The sequence below is a fragment of the Monodon monoceros genome, unplaced genomic scaffold, assembly GCF_005190385.1.
Source record: "Monodon monoceros isolate NGI ecotype Baffin Bay Population unplaced genomic scaffold, NGI_Narwhal_1 Super_Scaffold_21, whole genome shotgun sequence".
Lineage (NCBI taxonomy): Eukaryota > Metazoa > Chordata > Mammalia > Artiodactyla > Monodontidae > Monodon > Monodon monoceros.
In genome coordinates this window covers 24,118,771-24,142,309 of record NW_021703778.1, presented here as the reverse complement: position 1 = coordinate 24,142,309, position 23,539 = coordinate 24,118,771, and the positions used below count along the sequence as shown (strand labels likewise).

At 42.1% G+C, this 23,539-nt stretch overlaps 1 protein-coding gene across 5 annotated transcripts in view; it reads right to left on the bottom strand.

Annotated features, from left to right (window-relative positions):
• The window catches only part of SFMBT2 (Scm like with four mbt domains 2), a 207,613-nt gene that overhangs the window by 89,942 nt on the left and 94,132 nt on the right, over window positions 1-23,539 (bottom strand). For all 5 annotated transcript variants that reach the window (XM_029238723.1, XM_029238719.1, XM_029238722.1 and 2 more), the window contains exons 5-7: window positions 18,964-19,052; window positions 17,060-17,306; window positions 9,038-9,135 (exon numbers count right to left, since the gene is read on the bottom strand). In XM_029238723.1, the coding sequence (XP_029094556.1) occupies window positions 9,038-9,135; window positions 17,060-17,306; window positions 18,964-19,052 (434 nt within the window). The remainder of the gene's footprint in view (window positions 1-9,037; window positions 9,136-17,059; window positions 17,307-18,963; window positions 19,053-23,539) is intronic.

Sequence of the window (23,539 nt, the reverse complement as noted above, 5' to 3'; positions counted from 1 at the left end):
CAATTCTGGATCCATTCAACCGCTACCCAAGTCAAAGGAGCCTGGGTATTTTATCCAAGTACTGGACCAGGTACACTTTTTACCTGCTGTGAGTCCTGATGAAGTAAAAGCCTTAGTTATCATAACCTCGACTCCCTATAGCCTCCACCTTGGCCACAGATTTTGATGGGGAATTGGTCAGGGAGGCAACAATGGAAGGGAACGTAGGTAGTATCGTGGGTGTACGTGTCTCACTGAAAATCACATCTCTCCTCGGCCTCCAATGAAACGGAAATAACCCGGAAGCATCACGTCATCACTGTCCAACCGCATCCCATCCGTTCACAGCTACAATCATATCAGAGGAATCGCGTGTGATATTAGGAAGGCATGCACAGCAGTGGAAAAACAGACGGAGCATAAGGCAGAAACCTGTCATTTATGGCCAAGTCTGTCCCTAAACTAACACGTTCCCCCCGGGGCATGCTTTAAGCTCCTTGTGTGTCCACTGATCTATGTGTTTAAAGAGGAAACAATACATACACCATACACTGTAGCACCTGACACTACGTTATTGTCAAGACCCTGAGAGATCATAGGGCCAGATGCTTTGAAAAGAAAAAACCCACAGGCAACATACAGGAGGCAATATTCCCTCTACTCTGTGATCACGTCCAGCAAGAAGCAAACATTGGCCCTGCAAGCTCACCTGCAATGGGGTGTCATAGAACGTGGTGGGTTTTATGCTGAGCTGTTTTCTTAATTTCAATTCATCCCTAATCTTCTTCTCGGTGCTCTCAACTATTTCCTCCACTTAGCCAAGAACTGGCCTGGGGTAGTTTTAGCTGATCATGAAAGTACCAGTTTGGTACTGAACCCGCCAAACAGGAGCCATCAAGCCCTTTGCTTCCTCTCTGTACAAAGTCATCCCTGTTATTCGGAACCGCTCGCGGGGACTTACTTCATTCAAGCTGTACTGACGACCTCGCCTGAGCCTTTAACTTTCTAAGTTGAGATCTGTACTTAGTTTTTCACTAACCTACTCAAGAATGGGTATCGAGTGCTTAAGACGGGCTGCACTGTTCAAGGCACCGGGTGGCGCAGTCATGAAAATAAACAATCTCCTTTCACGGAGGGTACATTCCAGGAAGAAGAAAACAGACCAGACGCAGAGAAAGCAAACTGATGCAGACTATGTGGGTGGATAAATGCCGAGCAGGCTGTGGGGAGATGGAGGTGAGGGTGCTTTTTTAAATTTTAAGCAGAGACTTGAAGAAAGAGAGGGAAGAAGCCTTGAGGCATTGGCCAGAGGGACCACTTTCTAGGCAGCGTCACTGCAAAGGCCTGAGGACTTAGTGTGCTGGACGGACAGCAGGAAGCCGGCGGGTGGAGCAGAGTGTATGAGAACCTCGCACAGCAAAGCGGCTCAGAGGGCACATCACACCTGAGTCAGATCAGAAGCCACATAAGCAATGGAGTGACATGTTCTGAATTTTGTTTTAAAAGGATCTGTCTGGCTGCTCTTGGAAGAACAAACTGTAGAGAGGCAGTGAGTAACAAGCCCAGAAATAAATTCTGAAATGAATGCAAGAGTCCAGGGAGGATGACAGTTTACACTAGGGTAGTGGTGACGGACAAAGTGAAGGGTGATTGAACTCCGGATGGAATCTGAAAGTAGAGCCAACAGACTGTGTGAAGGGACGGAACGGAGGTGTGAAGAGAAGAACCAACACATGTAGCAGGCCTGAGACTGCAGGCCCGAGAAAGGTCTGCTTCCAGGATTAGGTCTTGGCTGGCCTATGGGGACACAGCTGATAAACTGAACCCGACAATGACATGAAATCTTCCCTAAATGTAAGAGTGGTCTACTGTACCTACATGGTTTGTGCCGACCTCCCCCCACCCCAGTTCTCCTCTGGGAGTCTGGAAGACGGGTACGTGCTGGGCAAGATGGGTACTCACACAGCTGGCCCCCCGTGACAGCCCTGGGCAGTGAGTCTCTCATGAGCAGCCCTAGCACATGTTGGCCCAACACGCTACGGGAGGAATTAAGAAGTTGCCTTGGGCAACTTCTCTGGGAGACCACTCTTGGAAGCGTGTGTGTGGGTTTCCAGAATTCACCCCATGAAACTTTTCCCTTTGCTGATTTTGCCATCTGTCTTTCACTATAATAAACTGTAACCGTGATTATAACAACCTTGAGTCCTGGTGAATTACCAAACCTGGCGGCAGATCTAGGGACCCCGACATAGAAGGCATGCAAGGTTTATGGCCCCAGCTCAATGCTTTATTTAGAGTTCCTTCGACTCTTCTGCAAACCTCTAAACAGCTTCTTTGGTATTTCAAACACCAAAGGTTTTAAATATTTTGTTAACAGAAAGAATGAAAAAAAAAATTCAAACAACTTCACTTTTTTAAGGGGTAAAAATGAAGAACGATTTTAGTGACATTTCAAATAATGTTCTTTCCTTGCAATTACAAGGTGTAGTCACAAATGAGGTGCACTGAAAAGCCCCCGCTTTCCCTGGGCTGAACATCTGTATTCCTCTAAGAGGAAAGTACTGTATTTCAATTACCTGGCAAATTAGGAACTGCTGTTTCTTATTTGCAGGTCTTTTTGATGTATATAGGAGTTGTCAGTGAAACTTCTATAACTTAACATTTGCAAACAAGAGGGGTCACCAATGAAGATTACAATTTACAAGAACAGCAGAAAATGAAAAGTAGCAGTAATTATAGAAGGCTTATGAGCGCCTCGCACATGAAATACTACATTCATTATAGTTAGACTCTGATTGTCTAGTCTCCCTTGGCCCTATTTTTAAAACTTAACTAAATTACCTCAAATCCACTCCTTATATTGTAGTAAATACTTAGTGAATTAGAACTGAAGCAGTATAAAAGTCCCTGGCCAAAAAACTGGATTAGCCCTGTATTAACTTCATTTCATGACGGAAACAAACTCTGAGAGAAACCCACCCTAGTAGTCCTTTGTGAAGACAAAGTAAAAAGCTTTTATTGAAATTGGGGCATTTCACTTTATTTGACAGTGGGATGTGTCATAAGTTAATCATATGATGGCTTGCAAAGGTAATATAATAAGTAAAAAAGAGAGCCAGTGAGACACCTAGCTGATTTGCAGTGCAGGAATATATACTAAATATTTTTCTCAAATAAATTAGTATTGATATATGGATTATTCTCAGCAAGTCTACTGGGTCTCTAAATAATGAGACTGGTTTACAAGAAAAAAATGTTCATTATACATGTTTCAATAACAAAAAATATTTTTTAGAACTTATTATTATTTATGCACTTATTATTATTTATGCACTTATTATTTAGAACTATGAATACTAAGACTCAAAATATACAAACATTAATAATCCTCATATATTTTAAACTAATAATTAAGTAACTCAGTAAATGTTTATTGAGCAGTTACTCTCTACATAATTCTCTAGACCCGATTCCAGGGTTTCATAATTGTTTATATTTTCCTCTAAAACACAGTTACCTCCTTCCCTCACTTTAATGTTTTTCTGTTAGAAATCAGACTACTCTTTTTATGGGGTACATGAGAATTCTCCCTGTCCTCAGTATTTTGTTTATAATTAACGGTTGCTTTTTAAAAAATATTTTATTTTATATTGGAGTTTAGTTGGTTAACAATATTGTGTTAGTTTCAGGTGTACAGCAGGGTGATTCAGTTATACACACACATGTATTCTTTCTCAAATTCTTTTCCCATTTAGATTATTACAGAATATTGAGCAGAGTTCCCTGTGCTATACAGTAGTTGCTTTTAAGAGTAGATACTGAATATTTTCTGTTTTTCACAGGGCCTACAGGATGTATGGAGTGGGCAATTAATAAATAAAAATTAGCTGAATTGAAAATTCTGTGTTCTTAGAGCTTGTGAGAGGCTTTTATAAATGTTTTCTTTTATTTCAATTTGACAGAAAAGAAAGGGGCAATTTTCTGAACCAGACTTTGTATGGAGGGAATATTTATACACTTAATTTTGAAATCCTGAGAACAACCACTATTAGTTTCCTAAGGCCGTTGTAATAATGTACCACAAACTGGATAGCCGGAAACAAGGGAAATTTATTCTGTCACGGTTTTGGAGGCTAGAGGTAAACATCGAGGTGTGAGCAGGGCCACGCTCCCTCTGAAGGCTTTGAGGGAGACATTGTCCCGTGAGTCTGTTCTCACTTCTGCAGAGGGTTGCCTGCAGTCCTTACCATTTCTTGGGTGTGACAGCAGACCTCCAATCTCTGCCTCTGTCCCCACATGGCCTTCTGTCTACGTGTCTGTCCAAATTTCCCCCTTAGGGACACTGGTCGTTTGATTTGGGCCTGTGCTAAGGCAGCGTGACCGCAGCTTAACTTGAGTGCATTTGCAGAGTCCCTGTTTCCAAATCAGGTCACATTCGCAGGTTCTGGGTGGATATGCCTTTTTTTTAGGGGTTGCTGTTCCACCCAGTACAACCGCATTTCATGGATGTACAGTAATTTAAGAAACCACATAGTAATATTCTCTACCAAGTAATTCCACTTAAATGGAGGTAATTAAGTTCGGAAGCATTGCATGGGGCCATGGGATAAGGTTCAAGCTCTCTTAACAGTTGCTTCATTTTAATCAAAATGAGAGATTTATTGTCCTTAATTTGAGAGAACACTTTAAGTGACTTTTGGTTGCCATATTTTGCTGAGAATTCTGACTTCCCTATTTGGAAAATGCAGGTAAGTTTCAAAACATATATTTAGAAGAAAAATAAGTAATTAATGAAATGAGTACCAAAAAAAGGGGAAGGGATTAAAAAATATTTTTTGTTATTGAAACATGAATAATGAACATTTTTTTCTTGTAAACCAGTCTCATTATTTAGAGACCCAGTAGACTTGCTGAGAATAATCCATATATCAATACTAATTTATTTGAGAATAAATAAAGTTAAACCTGTAACTACATTAACTCAAAGTATTTCAAATCGGTGAGTTAAATGCATTTGTCCATTCAATAATTCATCGTATATTTGAGAAATATTTACTGAGTATGACTATAGCCAAGGAGTTATGTTTCATTGAATGAAAGATGTGGGAGTTTACCCTACAGTCCAAGCTACAAGACTTTAAAAAGGGGAGTCCCACATGAAGACGGCTGACTAAAAACACACATTAATTTCACCTCTTCCTAAACTCTAACCAAAATTACAGTAAAGAATTTTAAAGACGCGAAGCCCCTTGAACAGAAACTAAATAGAAGCTAAAATGCAGGTGAACAAGAAGCAACTAATTTAACATATTCAACAAAGCCAAGTCTCAAGCCTCCTACAGAAAAGCTGAGACCCAGCCTAATGAACAGGGCAGGACCTTCAGGAGGCTCAGAAACCGGTAACAGCACGTATGTCTGAAACTGGGGGCGAGTGGGAGGTGATAGAATACGACAGCGTGGGGAGCTGTCTAGGAAGTAGTTGGACCCCAGGTATCCTCCCCTCCCTGACTCTACAGACCAGTGGTCCTCCAGTTTCCTCAGAAGAGGGTGAAGCAGGTAGTCCCTGGTCTGTGGATACAGGAAAATACAAACTCAGCACGGAAACCCCAGGCTCTCTTCTTGCCGCTCAGCTCCTAGAATGCGGGCAGCTCGACCTTGAACCCCAGGTGGGAAGTTGAAATTCTCCTCCTTGGAAATCAGCTAAAGAGGAAAAACCATCATACAAAGAAGTAGCCTCCATACAAAGAAGGTCCCCCTACATGGACCAGTCCTGCACTCAGCTTTTGAATCTCCTACTCAAGAGCGCACAGTCAAGGATTCTCAGATATCCAAGGAAAGCCTCTAGCAAGAAAGTTAGAAACTAAAAGCAACATGGAGGAAACAAACTACTCTGGGAAAAGAAAACTTTAAAAAATCAATACTTCCAACAAGATAAAGTCATGCTTCCAGGCTGCAAGAAGAGGAGGCCATAAACAGAGCAGCATTCAGAGGAAAAGCGCCAGACAAGTGCTCATAAAAACCCAACAGCACAAATGAGTGGAGAAAACCTCTGACAGTAGAGCAGAAACAGAGGAGACAATGAAAACCTGAAATGAAAAGAAGAAGAAAAAGTTACATAGCCAGCCCAGGACTACCACCTGGTCACAGATGAAGAAGACAACAGAGAAAAGAGAGGTGGAAGGCGTCATTTTAGAAGAAGCATCCCCAAAATTAAAGGTATGAGTTGCAGACACCTGGGGTACCCTGCGTTCTGGATGGAAACAGACACCTGCAAAGGCCTATCATCGTGAAATTTCACAACAGTGGAGAAAAGGAGAATATAAGATGCCCAAGGAGAAAAGGAAAAATGGAGCAATACCTCCAAATTCTTGAGAAAAGTGACAGCTGACCTAGAATTCTACACCCAAACTGTCAGGGAAGTGTGAGGACAGAATCAGGATTCTTTCAGTCACTCGAGGTGAGAGGAGAGCAGGCTGCCAGCACTAAGATGCTTTGCTGTGTTTTATCATCTTTGTAAGCTGAGGACAAAATGCCAACATAAGCTGGACCCAGATTGTTAACGGCACCTGGCTTGTCCTGACCACACGCTGAACAAGGTCTCAGGGACCCCTCGAGGTCCCGCTGCCTGGAGCATTAGAGAACATTCAAGTCACTGCACAGAAATGCTGGGCTGGGCCTGTTCTGAGAACCGGAGCCAGACCCGTCCACATTTCTAAGGGAGGTCCAGTACCTGGAGTTCAAGCTACAGTTTGCCTGATGACCCAACTAATTCCCTAAGATTAGCTCAGGACTGTGCCTACTCAACTCCCCTGCAAACTCTGTGGGAAAGTGAGGCCATCTTAGGACCCAGGCACTGTCCAGTCATCCTCCACTCTGGAGAGCAGGAAAACACCCTCTCCTGAAACAATCAGGGCTGGTCTTGTTTCTCGTGTTGTCAAAAGTAAGTTGTGTAATATTAAGGAAAACATACATAGGTAGTAATACTACAAGGAGAGGCAAGGAAATGGTTAACACCAAAGTTAGGGAGCTGGTTACCCACAGCTAGGAAAGGTCAGGTGGAGGGATGCTAATGGACCCGCAACTTCCTGTGTCTAGACAGGGGGCAGGGGGGATTTGTATTTCCACTATATCACTCTGTGAACTCCTCACGTGTACATTTCAAATGTATGTGTATAATATATTCCAAAATAAATATATTCACACTTTATTTTGAAATAAAATTTATTTGCTCGAGGGCAAGGATCACGATCACATTTACACATTTAAAATGTCACTAAGGGGAGCAACCTAACTGTCCATCAAGAGATGAATGGATAGAGAAGGTGTGGTGTATACACACACACACCACTACTCAGCCATAAAAAAGAATGAAATGCCATTTGCAGCAACATGGATGGACCTAGAGATGATCACACTAAGTGAAGGAAGTCAGGCAGAGACAGATATCGTATGATATCACTTATATGTGGAATCTAAAAAAGTGATACAAACGAATTTATTTACAAAACAGAAAGAGACTCACAGGCATCAAAAACAAACTTACGGTTACCAAAGGGGAAAGTGGGGGAGGGATAAATTAGGAGTTTGGGATTGACAGATACACACTACTATATATCTAATAGATAAACAACAACAAGGCCCTACTGTATAGCAGAGAGAACTATACTCAGTATCTTGTAATGACCTATAATGGAAAAGAATCTGAAAAAGAATACATAAATACACACACACACACACATATATATATGTATAACTGAATCACTTTGCTGCACACCTGAGACTAACACAACATTGTAACTCAACTCTACTTCAACAAAAGTGTTTTTTTAATATCACCAAGGCCACTGGGAAAAGACAGTGGACACCAGCTGTAGAGGTCAAACGAGTGACAAGCGTGGTGGGCTGGCTTCCGAAGAGGCAGTGGAGCCAGTTCACGGAAGAGTAAATGCTATTTTTCTTAATTTTTATTTTATTTTATTTTTTGCAGGAAAGGAGGAGGAAAAAGAAGTTATCTGGTCAGTTAGCAAAAAAAAAAAAAAAAAAAAAAAGCCCAAGATAATGTTGCATGATCAGTGTGATTATTACTGCTAATAATAATTTAATAATTATTTTCAGAAGAGGTCTTAAGTCCAATGTTGCCAATGAGAAAAGTGCTGAACAAGAGTATCGGTGATTCACCCTGCTAGGTTAAGGTTCTGAGCGAGGACTTCCTCGTAAATAAAATCCAGGAAGCCAGCGCCCCAGTCCGAGCCTCACACTCCTGCTGCAGGCGGTACCTAGACACCATTTTAATATCATTTTCCACATGAAACTTCTACGGCCCTGCAGAAATGTGCCCGCTCGGAACTGAAAAGCAGGTTTGCATCAGCCCATCACAAGCCCATCCACAAGTCTCCCAGGAAACGGTCCATGTAGAGCTGTTTCCCACCTACTTGAGCTCCAAATAGAGACCGTTTTATGGGTCCCGCTTGCTGGAGGGATCACTCCTGCCCAGAACTTAATATTCTACACATCATATAAATTTTAAGCATAATTTTTAAGAGTTTTAAGAACTAGGTGATCTATTTCAGTCGTGGTACATTTCTTTCATTGTCTATTAGAGGAAGGCCTACTGCCCAACAGATACTCATATGAGTTTCTCAAGCCATCAAGAGAAGCATCATTTTCTATCATCTTTACCGAGCAAATACCAAAATTAGACTTGTTCCATTTTCTTTTGTTTCTTTGGTAAGCAGTGAGAGGGTGAAAATGAGATTTCCATAATAATACAAGGTGGAGGAAAAAAATGTAAACCTGAAAAAAAATTTAAGATCCAAATTACCTTATAATATCCTTATTAATTACTTGATAAAAGATTTTAAGCATCATCTTGGAATATGGGTATTTGGGAGGATTACAAAGCAGAGCAAAATGGAACAGATAACATTTTAAACATTTTAAACGAACACCGGCCAAGAAGGTAGCTTTTTAAATAGTGGGAAATGATTTGATGTGGGCAACTTTTTACACAGTTTATTCTCGAAAAGAGGAGAAAAACTGCTATGAATCTATGTCTTACCTTAAACACTTCCATTGGAAGAGGAAAGTTAGCAGCATCAATAAGGGATTTCTCCAGAGCACATTTCCACTCTGAGTCCATCTTCAAAGGATAGATTTCTGTATCAACAGCAAATCACATAAGAGTTTAAGGGCTGAAATGTTCTACTGGGTGGTTCTTTCTCGGATTTTATCTTCTCAGGATTTCATAATAACTTGGCAGGCGCAGCAACCCTAAGAATTCACACCCTGCCCGCCATAAAAGGCCACCTGCTAAAGAGATTTCCTGAAATTAAACAGCAATTTGGGATTCTGCGATCAGAAATGAAGAATAAACTTAACAGGGCTCTTCTTCAGGGAATATACGCATGCATTCTGGGCATAATTTAATAGTATAAATCACATTAACCACACTTCATCCATCCACTGCCCCGAATTCCATTCCAACACCTGGGAAGTAATATCCATGGATGAAGCACTTATTATCTGATAAATTTCCAAACTAGAAAAGACTCTTGTCTGGCGTTTGCAGTTATGACAGCCTATTTTTCACGAAATCTCCAAGCTCTCATATGCTAAAAATAGTCCACGTTTAAGTCAGGAAATTATGAAAAGGTAAATTAAAATTTACCAACCAAGTCTAATATTTACACTTGAAATGTTGCTAACACATCACGTTGCCCATGTTTTCCCCCAGGCAGTGGGGGGAAGGGATTTGCGAAAGGAGGTTACACCGTCTGAATACAAAATTAAAAGAACAAAATCGTTGAGCACTGTTTTTACCGATTGCTGAAACTGCGGGGGAATTTTATGATCTGATCTCAACAGATTTAAGACCTTATCAAAATAGGATTTGCAGAAGCACTCACTTGGAGTAGATATGTTTATACCTTCCCTATATCAACCCAGGCTACTTCAGACAGACAGCTAGGATATGAATATGAATTTAAGCACAGTTAAAAGGCAACATTAAGCCTTTGGGGCTATATTTTTAATTTCTTGCATGTCTGCTTTTTAGCAGGCGGCCATATATTTTGATGATCATAGCTTCTGAACTCACCTTGAGCTTAAAGCACCTGTGTTTCAGCAGTTTACTTATTAGTCTTTTCAGACTATCACAATTATGGTTAGGTGAGAGATGCTGTCAGAAGGAGCCAGGTTATCAATGCACTACCCACCACCCCTCGTTGTCAGACACACCAAGTCACATAAAGGATAATTAATGACAAGATAGGCTCTACTTCTGTATAGTGTCTGTAATTCTTTCTAGCCTTTTATTTATGCTCTTACACCGCTGCAGAATTTTTTCCCCCAATTTGGCGTTTCTCTATCAGAGACAAAATAGCCTGTAATTCTCCTTGGTATACATGTTTGGGGGAACATAGTGAGGTCCCCCCAACAAACACCTCTACAGAGAATGAATGAATGGTCCCTCCAACCTCCACAGGTCGGGGGGGGGGTCCTGAGGGAGAACCCGCTTATCACAGAGTCCCCCAAAGGAGGGAGAAGGACCAATTCACGGAGCCCTACAAATTGTCCTGAGACGGTGAGGCAGATTCCCTGGAATATACCAGTGGCTCAGCTCAGGGGCACTGCATCAAAGTCTCGGTGAAAAGGCAAGGCAATTCAGGATTCTAGGAAGCAAAGCCCAGAGGACACCAAGGGCAGCAGTTCAAGACGGGGTCAGGAGGGAAACAATAAACAAGACCCTGGACTTCCTCAGTAGAACAGAAACAAATCCACTCTTCCAGGGTTCTGGAAGCAGGTCGATGGGGAGTTCAAACTCGACATGGTAGTAAAAGGAGAACCAAGTCATGGAAAAGGATGGTGACCTCCAAAGAGAAGGTCAAAGGAAGGGTCTGCAGACATACAGGGGATAGAAAAAGGGAAGAGGAAGTGTTGGTGCCTGAGCTCCCGCAGTCTGTAACTGAGGTCTCTGGGTGGGAAGGGGAGCCCCTGAGGCAGAGAAGAGGGTAAAAGATGAATGGCTTAAAAATTACTCAAGGCCAGAGCCATGAAAACCTGACATGGTCAGGTCCAAACTCAGAACTGAGCGAGGAGACAGGCAGCCCCCAGAGGGATGCTCACAGCCTCTCCTGACACCTGGACTCACACAAACTGGCAGAGCAGGACTGGACCAGCCACATCACCCTAGAAGGCTGCATCCACCTGATGCCACGTCTGTTCCACCAAACCAAAGACAAGTAGCCTAAGAAGCCTGGTGCTTTGATCTGAATATGCCCCCCTCCCCCAAAATTCATATGTTGAAACATCTAAGGGGACAGCATTAAGAGGTGGGGCCTTTGAGAGGTGATGAGGTCATGAGGACAGAGCTCCTATGATGAGATTAGAGTGCTTATAAAAGAGACCCCAGAGAGCTCCTCTCCCCTTCCTCCAGGTGAGGACACAGTGAGAAGACGCTGTCTATGAACCAGGAAGTGGGTCCTCAATGGACACTGAATCTGCTGTTGCCTTGATCTTGGACATCCAGCCTCCAGAACTGTGAGAAATCAACGTCTCCTGTTTACAAGCCACCCAGTCTGTGGTGTTGTGTTACAGCAGCCTGAATGGGTGAAGACACCCAGGAAGTCTCACGGGACTCTTATCTCCGTCCTACAATCTTAAGATTCTTTGTCTTCGTGCTGCGGACGTTGAATCCTAATATGGAATTTAACCCCACGGCAGGGCATACTCCTTGTCTTAAAAGGTGAAAAGCAACTGCAATTTTGTCGGTACGCTCAACCACCTGCAGAAGCTAAACACCTCCTAGTTTCAATAAGCAGAAAGCAACAGTCCATGCGTGTTTCATTAGACAGAGAGGCGCTTGGTTACGCCGGCAAGTGTATGGACAATAAATAGCACCATTAAAAGAACATAAAACAGGTTCTTAAAGTGATCGTGTTGCAGGTAATTTAATAGAGTGTATCATGTCAATTTCTGTTGGTGGGAAGTAATAAGCAATTAAAACCTGTCCTGATTCATCTTTAACTAGAAGCCTGAGTGAAAACGAGGTGTCCCCCTCCGTGCATGTTGGCAGGCCATGTCACAGAGAGTGTGGCAGGAAGAGGAGTGAACAAAATCATCATCTCACAGCCTCGGGTGATCGAAGGCCTGGAGGGGTGATCCCCTTTATTCATGCACCTCACACCCTCCTCTCCTTCCTTCTCCACCAGGCTCTGACCAGTAAGGAAAGGCTCATCTATGCTTCTTAAAAGACACTGGGAAGTGCTATGGACTGAATGCTTGTGTCCTTCCAAAATTAGTATGTTGAAGCCCTAATCTCTCAATACCATGGTACTTTGGGAGGTAATTAGGCTTAGATGGGGTCATGAGGGTGGGACGCCCATGATGGGATTAGTGCCCTGGTAAAAGGAGACACCAAAGAGCTCTCTTTCAAGTGCATGCTTGCTCTCTCTCAATACCCCATAGATATAGATACAGATACAGATACAGATATAGATACATATATCTCCATGCACACATAAAGAGGAGGCCGGGAGACTTCCCCGGTGGTCTAGTGGTTAAGGCTCCATGCTTCCAATGCAGGGCGCATGGGTTCGATCCCTGATCAGGGAGTAAGATGCCACATGCCGTGCAGCATGCCCAAAAGATTTAAAAAAAAAAAAAGAAGAGGCCAGCTGAGGACCCAGCAAGAAGGTGGCCATCTACAAATCAGGAAGAGAGCCCTCACCAGTACTCAACCATGCTGATGCCCTAATCTTGGACTTCCATCCTCCAGAACCGTGGATTTTTGTTTTTCAAGCCCCCTCCCCCAATCAATGGTATTTCGTTAAGGTAGCCTGAACTAAAACAAACAACAACTCTTTTTGAATGAGAAATAGTTTAAGTAAGAAGCATCTGAATTAGATTCAGAAATTTCTGGCTCCAGAAACTACCTACAATAGAAAGAAAAGGGGGGGAAATGGTTGACATAAAGATTATGAAGGGAAAAAATATACAAAAGAATATAGAGATAAGGATTCTTCTCAAACTTCAAAAAGTTTCATCTCTTTAGTTTCTGCAAAACCATGTCAGATTCTATCTTGCTTTCTAAACATCCAAAAATAGGAAAGTAGGTGGGGCCTCTAAATGACCCCTGACCTCAATGACCTACTTAAATTTCTTAGAAGATCAAATATAATCTTAAAACTCTGATCACAGATTGAATATTTAGAAAATACCAATCACCTGAGTAATACTTAGCAGCACAGCAAATGTATGATTATCCCCATTTTACAGATGTAAAAACTGAGGTTCAAAGTAGAGTAACTTGCCCAGAAGCTTTGTAGCCAGTGACAGAAGTGGAAAGAGAGGCTGACTTGAACCCTGACTCCAAGCCCATGTTCCTTCCACTCTGTTGGGTTTCTCAAGCTCTGTTCACACGTGGACCCTTTTAAAGGAAGAAATTCTCATCCTGAACTCCACAGACCACATTCCCGTGCATCTTATATCCTGGAGCCATCCTGGGTGCTGAACAAGAGATCACATCTCTACTTGCTCAGAAGTCCCCCTAACACTTCAGGGGAAAGAGGACAGTACAGTTCTCCCTGTGTGGAGGTGCCTCCACCTGGGCTCTCCCCTCCAAATTGGCTTCCAAATCCCCATCAATTATTTGGCTCCTGGAAGGTGGACTTGGCTGGTTCCTTCCTTCTGTCTAGACACACCCGAGTTTTTATTCAGTCAACTCAACACATATTTACTGAGCACCTACTATGTGCTGGGAAGGGTGTCAGGGGACACAGCAGAGAATGGGTCCCGCACTTTCAGTTTCAGCGGTGAGTGAAATCCTCTCATCCAAGGTCTGGATGAAGTGGGGGCATGGTAAAGCAGCATTCCAAAAGAGGGGACACGCATAGAAAGCTCGAGGAACACAGAGAAGGCCACAGGGCAGGAAAATAAATAAATGAGGGGAGGCGTTAGGGGTACACAGCTGGAAAAACAGCTCCAGGTCTGTCTAATCATGATTTGCCTTCCATTCAGCACTGAAGAAAAGGCACCCGTGGATTCCCAGTCCTGTCCTGATAACGCCTGAATCACTAAGGACCGCGGGAAGCCACTGCCCCTCCCATGATTATTGGCATTTTACCCTCTTCCATTCCTTCACCTGGTCTTCACTGAAGCTGGACTCCACCTACCCCGGCAGCACGGCAATCTTGATGGTGGGTCGAGTGGGGCAAGGTGGCTTTGCCCCTCTTTCTAACCTCCCATTCCCCCACCCCGTGTCCTCTGATTCCACCCAAAGATGGGATGCAGGCTTCTCGCTGGCGGACAGCATAAAAGCCAGCACCTTCTCCTCCAGTGTTTGAAGACTGACTAGCCAGCTACTTCCTGTCACCTATTTCTATACCTCTATTCACACCAAACAGTTAAGAAATACTGTGTCCCTCAAGAAGTAGAAAGAATAAGGAAAGGAAAGGAGGAGCTATGGTTACTTTTAGCAAAGGTGTTGATGTCAGCACAGCAAAGAGGGCATCGAGAGTAGGCTGACCTGGCACGGCCTCACTCTCAAAGTCCAGTCAGCCCTCCCGGCCCACAGGTCCTGAATATTCCACCTGCAGTGGGTGGAACCCGTGGATGGAAGAAACCACAGATGTGGAGGAGCCCGCGAACGCAGAACCTGGGAAGGGGAAACCACAGGTGCGGAGCACCTCCAACCCTCGAATGCGGAAGGCCAGCTGCGCTGTGCTGTTTTTTACAAAGGACTTGAGCACCCCTGGATTTTGGTATCCTCGGGGTCCTGGGACCAATCCCCCGCGGATACCGAGGGACGACTCTATACCCACAGTCTCTCTTACCTGCTCTTCTCCCCAACCCTTCCAGCTCTACTTACCACCAGTCAATGATGAACACTTTTCATTTACTTAAGCGTGTTTGGGAATAAGAAAAAACAGCCTAGTATTTTCTACGCAAGTGTGAAATTTTACTCCCACCTAGATTTCATTCAAGGAAAGAGCACTACCATCTAAGCTTAACAAGTCACATTGGGTTCTGAAATTAATTTACGCGAAGGATTGGGTTCTGTTCCCATGTGTAAAACCTGGGTGATTAATTGAACTAAGAGTCACATTTGGGGGTGTCCTTTCACCTTTTAATTTCTTCTTCCCATCCATAGCCTTTCCTGCAGACAATTTTTTTTTTTTTTTTTTTTTTTTGCCATTGCCATCAGGACTTATTGCTTGAAACAAAAAGTCTCCTGATGTTTTTGGTTTGACCAAGATCCATTTTAAACCTACAGTACCCCAAACTAAGTTTAGCTGCCGACAATTTCAATGTTGGGAAGATAACCTCTTGATGATGAATGCCTTTTCCAAAGTCTTCAGTGAAATGGACAATTCCAGAAAATTACTAAGGTGAGTAAACACAATTCATTCTTGTCTTGTAAAGACATCAAATTATCTACAGGAAGAGAGAGAACTCTCCTATGGAAATACTTCCTTAGTTTCTGCAGGGACACCTTCCATTCTGGCTGCCGGCTATGAGTCCACGATGTCACAGGAAGGGCACATTGCACAGAACCTAAGGGCCAGTAGTAATCCTTTGCTTTGCTATAAATTTTTACACTGGCAAATATATGTTTTTCTTAACATTTATAAAGCAATTAGATACCGAGCTAAGACTTATACCCCCAACTTTCTGCACAGAGTAAATTTCTCCTGCTAGGTTATGAATCCCAAGGCAAACGTGAGCTTAGATCTCTTCTCACAGAACTGACAGGCCCTTCGTTTGTCATCATATCCCCACATTACTCAGGGTATAAATGGATTTCCTGGCTGCCTCTCAAAATGTTGACGACAATAATACTAATAAAATACCATGTTCTATGTCTATATGCCTGTCAAATTCAACTCAAATGCAAACACATGACACACAGAACCAAGACGTTTTTTCAATTAAAGCCCTTGACTGACGGAAAAGGGAAATACAACGCCTCAGCTTCATGTCTTCAAGACTAACACTGGCAACTAAGATGGGAGGGAAAAAAAGTCTCTGGCAATTTTAATGAAGGAAAGAGCCAAGTCTTTGCTTCCAATAAACCTGTGAAATTGACCAAAATGAAAATCAGCAAATTTGGGAAGAAAGGAGTATTCCTTCCTTGGCGTCTTTAATTCCATAAGAATCCAACATTTTTGTTCTGAAGCTACATATCGAAAGGTTGGTAAGGCCAGTCAGAGGCAGCAGGGGGAACTGGATGGAAGAGGGAGGGGACCTGGGAATTTGAATTACAGCACGTTCCTCCTACAAACTGGGTGATCTTGGACAAGTAGCTTAAACTCAGTCTCAAATTTTCTCTGCTGTAAAAGGAAATAGTCACATGAAGTAGTTTTTTGGAATCAAAATACACATCAGAGCAGATGTAAAATCACCTGGCATGTAGTAAACATTCAAGAATGGTTATTTCATAAACATTGAGATTTTTGCCCAGTTAGGTATGTCAGGAAGAATAATGCACTCTTCTACCCAATTAAGTCTCTGGAAAGTCATTTGACAAGGTATTTGAAGCTGCTTAAAAGTCTATGATATGCCAGGAAAAAAAGCATGATGATTTTCTCTTTGCTATTTCCAGGTCAGGACAGATAACATAATGATAAGCATTTGGTTTGGATATTCAGATGCATGGATGGATGGACGGATGGATGGACGGGTGGGTGGATGGATGATGGATGCGTGGGTGGGTGGATGGGTGGACGGGCAGAAGTACAAAGACTTTAGAACCTACTGGCAAGACTATCAAATTCCTAAAGAAAAATAGAGAATATCACCAAGTCCCACTATAGTGTGTGTTTCATTTCCAAACCATTGATTGCAAAGGAACCAGATCAACTTCTCCACGACCTCCAGCTCTGCTTTCTCATTTTTGAATGCTATTCATAGAAGTCTTGGGTTCTATTTGCTACAGAAAGTATTTGAAGTTAAAACGCTTCATATCCACAAGTACAGATGTAAAAGACACCACAGAGCTAATACATTTTCCAGAGAGACATCCAGGAAAATAATCACAACTCTTTCTAAAACGCTTGAGAGCAGCCAAAGCTCTGGCCCTTACCTGAAGGTGGGTCCATTCTGTATTTATTCTCTTGACACCAACCAACTGGTCGAAGTCTGTAATCCAAGTAAAACAACCACTGGTCATAGGATTCAGTGTCCTCCAATCCCACATAGCGAAGGCGTAATCTTCCTCCAACATTCTCAATCACACTAACTATCCAGTACTGAAAAGGGCTCTGAGAATCCTGGAGCTCTATTAAGGAATCAACTGTAATGAGGTCTATAGGGCCTTTCCCTCGCAGAGGCTGTTTAAACAGAAGCAAAACTCCTTATTTTAAACTTTATTTTAAGGTTCTCATGGAAACAGATGACAGCAGAAGATAATATTTTTTCACACCATCATCCAAGCTACTGGCAAACAGTCTGGTGTTTCCCTCCACCCCGCTGCCCCCGCCCTCCCCTCCCCTCCCCTCCCGCACACACATCCATTATACCCGACTCTGTATCCAACAACAAAGCCACAAGTAAATCGAAAATGACAGTTTGTGCTAAGTTCTCACCAAACAAATCACCCTTCCCAGATAAAACTGCATTTGTGAGGAACGAGGGTGCTTTTAAGAAGCGTTACACCAAATTTGCCTCGAGCTAGAAAACATGCGGTAGCGAAATGTCTGCTCTTCCCATAGACGGACACATCTGATATGGGGCAATCAATTTATACCCTGACTCAGCAGACGTTTATCTTACGATGGCCCCGCGCTCATAAGCAGGACACTCTCGTACTTTGATTACGTGAGTAATGCATGAATATGTGTAGAGGACATTTTGGATGGATGCCTAATACACATTGATAATCAGCTAAATTAGACTACTGTGTAATTTGTACACTTAAACCCATAGTTGGTTTACAAAATATATATAACACCTGCCCCATTTAAGCAACCTTCTTAGCACATGTTTGCATAGGAAAAGGGTGTTTGTTCAGCCAGCCTTGCAGGCAAATATGTTTAAAAAATTTAACAGAGTAAAACAATTTGTCCTTTTGAAAGGGTGAACAATCATCGTTTTGATTTGTCAAACAAACAATTAAATTAGTAGCCACTGAGATACAAAACTACCTGAGGCAAAAATCATCACAAAACAAAACCAGATGACTATATATTAGACCGTGATGTTCCAAAATATCAATATCATTTATGACAGGTGAGAAATTTATGGTTAATGTTAAGAGAATAATGAGATTGTCAAAATCCACACTGTATTCTTGGTCATTCATTGTGTTCTCCCCTTTATCAGGGGCATTCTTCAAACAGATTTGGTGACTCAATAATTATTTATAACAGTACATTTCTCTTCCTGTTCTAGAATGTAAATATTAAAATGTTTTATGATAAAATCATTTTCATATCACCATCAAGATTGCAGATTAAACTGTTTTTACTTCAGTACCTTAAAATGACCTTAACCACATTTAAATATGGTTAGCCATTTCTATTACTTAACGTGTATGTGTTTAAATTTCGGCATAATGCAGCCGGAATACAATAGTTAATGGAACCATTTATCAATACACTTTGAGACTACACCCCAGCACATATACGCTTAGTCATCACCTCTACAAAACAGTTATTCTACAGGATTTTATATACATTCACTAACATAAGATAGAGTCTTAAACATATAGGATAGTGGATACCTATCCTAACATGTTATTATTTTAAAATGTGTTCATATAAAAGCAAATTTTCCACTTATTGATTGGACCAAAGGTGAAGATTCTTCAGTGCCATTAGAATCAGTAACCTAAGTAATTTGGGAAAAGACAGGAAGTTACGCTATTTGGACACCGATATCCGTGTGGACGCATGTACCCGCAGAAGGATATATGCAAAGGTGCTGTTAGGTGTGAGCTCATGTAACTGTGCTGCTTCAGACAGAGAATAGCTGGATAACAATACATACACCTTCTAGGAGGCTGGCTGGGGCCGTCCGGGAACCAGTCAAATCACGAATGAGAAATTCCGTCCAGTCCGTGTACTTCTCTTTGATTGCTGGTGAGACAAAGGAGAGAGAGAAAAAAAAAAACCACACTTCAACAAATCAGTGGAGCTTTCAACATGTTAAAATCCCAGAACTTTTCTGTACACATGTGTTCTTTCATGATTTTTCTTCGTTTTAAATGCTGTGCTTAAATGAAGTACTAAAATGGCAACAACAAATCTGTCAGCAGTGGGTGACTTCACACCTACCACGTGCCTAGATTTTGCTGGGCACCAAGGAGATGAAAGAATGTGAAGCCCTGAAGTCTTATCATCTGTTCAGAAACTTCTGTAAACAACAAAGAAGAGGGACTTCCCTGACAGTCCAGTGGTTAGGACTCCGCGCTTCCAATGCCGGGGGGAGGGTTCAAGCCCTGGTCGGGGAACTAAGATCCCGCATGCCACGTGGCACAGCCCAAAAAAAGAAAATGAATGAATTAATTAACTAACCATTAAGAATAAAATTATTTTTACAAAACCTAGAAAATATTCCAAAGCACAGAATTTAGGAGGTTCCAAGAAGAAACAGCTCCATGAGGGTGCTTTATTTATTTCCAGGTGGGGAAATAAAGCCAGGCTCTGAATTATATAAAGGTTTATTATACAGGCAGAGAAGAGGAAGAAGGGATTTGCAGGCTGAGAGGAACAGCATATGCTAATGAGTGACGGAGGGAGGAAATGGAGAAAGCGCAGCCCTCGGACACACGGCCCGGCCTGAGCACAGAGCATTGGGAAATAATGGAATAAAACGGTGGACAGTCCAGAAAGCCAGCACACACGTTTAATAAACAGGAAATCTCTGCATAAGATGAATCTGAAAATAGCATAAAGGCTTGAAGGGAAACAAAGGAAGCTGACGGCAGAGAAGCCAAGGTAGAGGCTGCTGTCTGGGGCCCCAAACAGCGGTGTGAGAGTACTGCATTTGAGACCTCTTTTGCAAAAGAAATATCGGCCTTTGGGAGCCAGCATTCTACAAGTGCTTCAAACCCAAGACTTGAGAAGGATGTAACTTTCTTGCCGTAGCTCCCAGGCTACAGATGTCCCAAAGCTAAGGTTACATCCACCCCTGGGAGAGGCCCCAAGCCTTCTCAGGGCACCAGAGGATTCACAACCTCGGCCACATGGGAACAGCACACTGGCCCAGACTCCCATCCACCCACTGTGATTCCGACCTTCACATCCCATGAAGCCCAGACACTGCCCAGGGTACCACGTTCAATACACAGCCTCTGTGAAAGGTTCGAGACTCAAGCAGTTCATAGATTGTTTAGGTTCCTTCAAAGCAAGATGCAACCATTTCTAGCTCAAACCTAAAGGAACAGAGTTATTACCCAAGGGAAATAGGCCACACCGGTGGTGGGAAAAGCAAGCTCACGGTGTGGCGAAGACCCGGACTCTGAGCTGGGCTCTGCCATCACTGGCTACATGACTTTGAGTAATTCACCCAATTTCTCTTGGACTCTTTCCTCTAGTGCTACAACATTTTGCTTGTGCGATGCTATAAGAATTAAAGAAGATACACCCGTCAGAAAAATATAACCATACCTGGCACGTCTATGCAATTAATAAATAACAACTCTAGTTTTGTTATAAGTATATACTGAATTACTACACATTCTCGCCAGATATTTTTTATTTATTCCCACAAACTGCAGATGGAAACTTTCAACATGCTTTGGCAGAACTGCCAACAGCTTAGGGAACAGTGGCAGCAACCTGCTATTTCAATCACTAACCTGCAGCTCAGTCAATATCTCCCACCATCACCCATTAATGATCATAAGACCAAAAGAAACATGAAAATGGAAGGGACTCAAGCAAGACGAAAGGGATTTGGGCAAAGTTGGAAAGCCCAGCTTTGGGTGGGACAACAATGTCCTAGACCTGGACCCACTTAGCAAAGAGCAATCCACCTCTTCAACATCTCTTCCTACTCCGGATTTTTTTCCTCAAATAAAATACCATCTTCTACATACATACTTATAAGAAAATGCATATATTTGGGGCAAAAAACTGTGTTATTGGATCCTTTTCCATCATTAGCAAGTGCAGCAAACATTTTTCAATGCTACACCCATTTCTATGGACTGAATGTTTGTGTCACCTCCAAAATTCATTTGTGGAATCCTAATGCCCAATGTAACTGCGTTAGGAGGTGGGACCTTGGGGACGTGATTAGAATTAAATAAGTTCATGAGACTGAAGCCCTCATAAGTGGGATTAGTAACCTCATCAAAGAGACCCGCCTCGCCCCTTCTTCCCTGTGAGGACACAGCGAGATGTCTGTCTGTGAACCGGGAGGCTGGTCCCCACCAGACATGGGGTCTGCCTGTATCTTGATCTTGGACTTGGATCCAGCCCCCAGAACCGTGGGAAATAAATTTCCACTGTTTACAAGCTGCCCAGTATTTTTGTTACCGCAGCCCGAATGCACTAAGACAGCTCTGCTGCTTGCCTAAGGTGACTGAGAAGACCAAAGCAATGGAATACCAGATAAATTAATTAAAATTTGTATTTATCTTTCACTTTACAAAGCCTTTTAATTTACTTTGTATCTTTTGATCATCCTAATAATACTATGGGGTGGCTGTTTTTAACTAACTCTCGCCCAAGTTCACTGGAAAAACAAGGGCAGAGCCAGCCTCAAACTCGAGTTTGCAGATGCCAAACTTATAAGGAGTCTTTCCACTAGCATCTATGATTCTCAAAGCATTTGCATACAGAGAGATCAACCATCTAAATTGCAGGCATGACAGAGATAATATGAAAATGACTGCTTAAAAAAAGTTTCAAGATTAGGACAAAATATACAACAGCACCCAATAAATATGCATTTCATTTTTTATTCCAAAAGGGTGACAATTAGCACAGTCGAGGGAAACATGGTCCTGTGACTGACAGAATTTATGTCTACATCCCCTATGAGAAGAAAACTCAGTTTTTCATTTAAGGGTTGTTTCTAACATCCATGTAATCAAAGTTAAATTAGAATTTCTGAAATATGTATGCACCCTGTGAAGACACTGTGCAGTGTTGAAATTTAAATAGTTTGAGTCACAGCAAGAGAACACTGGAGATGGCTGTGAAATTTACATATCCGGGGCCCTGCACTCCAAAGGTCCTGTAACTGTCCATTAATATGCTTTTGCACGAGGCTCTGAAGCAAGCTTTTATTTGCCACAGAATATCTAGACAAATGGCTCTCCATGGAAAAATGTATCTTAGCTACAAAAGGTACACCAATCATTTTAGGTTAAAAAGTAGAAAGAAAACAGTTCTCAGGAACTGTGCTAATTTTAGAACAACTATTTTAGTGGACATTTAGTTCTCAAAACTCTCAATTTTCAAATGTAAAGATCTATGACAAGAAGTACTGCCATATATACAAAACTATGCCCGATGAATTTACAATTCCCAGGCAATGCGTTTGTTTTAGACAATATTCAATTCAGTTAAATTCGAGTACAATAAAAACTGCCCAGAAAGCCCTGAGAATTCATTGCAATACAAGCTGACCTGTAATTTTCCACATATAAATTTCTAACTAAAAAATTTTAAACTATGAATTTTAATTTACTACAGAACATCTCTCTTCAAAGACTCAAAATCAAGGCGTATGAATGTAAGAAAAATCTCTCTCAAATGTAAACCAACTGCTTGCCCTATGGTCCTTATCTTTTTCTTCAAATGATCCGCACATTAAATCTCAGAAAACTTAACACGCAACTTAACTACAGTAAATGTGAACTTTACAGCAAGAAAGAAATGAATTAAACTGGAGAAAATCCGCAACTTTAGGTGGATAAAAGTGTATCCACAACTTGGTAATCATTTTCCCATTTCTTTAACTTATAGAGAGAATCTCCTGGAAGTCCATAAGAAGAATAAAATCCGGATCTTTCTACAACGTTCTCATGAACATGTTTTCAAGGTTCTACTCAGTTATAACATTATATAAACAGTCAACTTCTCTTTTTTAAAAGTCCCAGTTACATTTTTCATTTTCATACCTCATTTTGGAGAGGTACCCACATCTCACCTAAGGAAGCCATCGTGAACTTGAGTTTCAGAAAAAGGAAACACCCCCCCACACACACACACTCTATTTATGAAGACATTTTAGATGACCCCCAAATCCTACAACTGCTTTATTAGAGAGCTGTCTATAATAGGAATTCCAAATGAAAGGCAGAAGATTACCATCATTTTTTCAGAATTTGGGAAACCACCACTCTTGGTGGATTTCCAGCCCCACTGAGCACATGTAAACATAAAGTAATTCACCATTTCTCAAGGATACTGTTTCCTACGGACATTGGTCTGGGGGAACACAAAGTCACCCATCCGAGCTGCCCATTCAGGCAGATCCTGAACACTGAGACCTGGGCTGGGGTCAGATGGACACACTTACCTCTCCTTCCCTGTCACCACATAGAAAAGACAGGTCCATGGAGAAGTCGGCTGTATCATGCCTTTCTGCTCATTTGAAAGATGGGGAG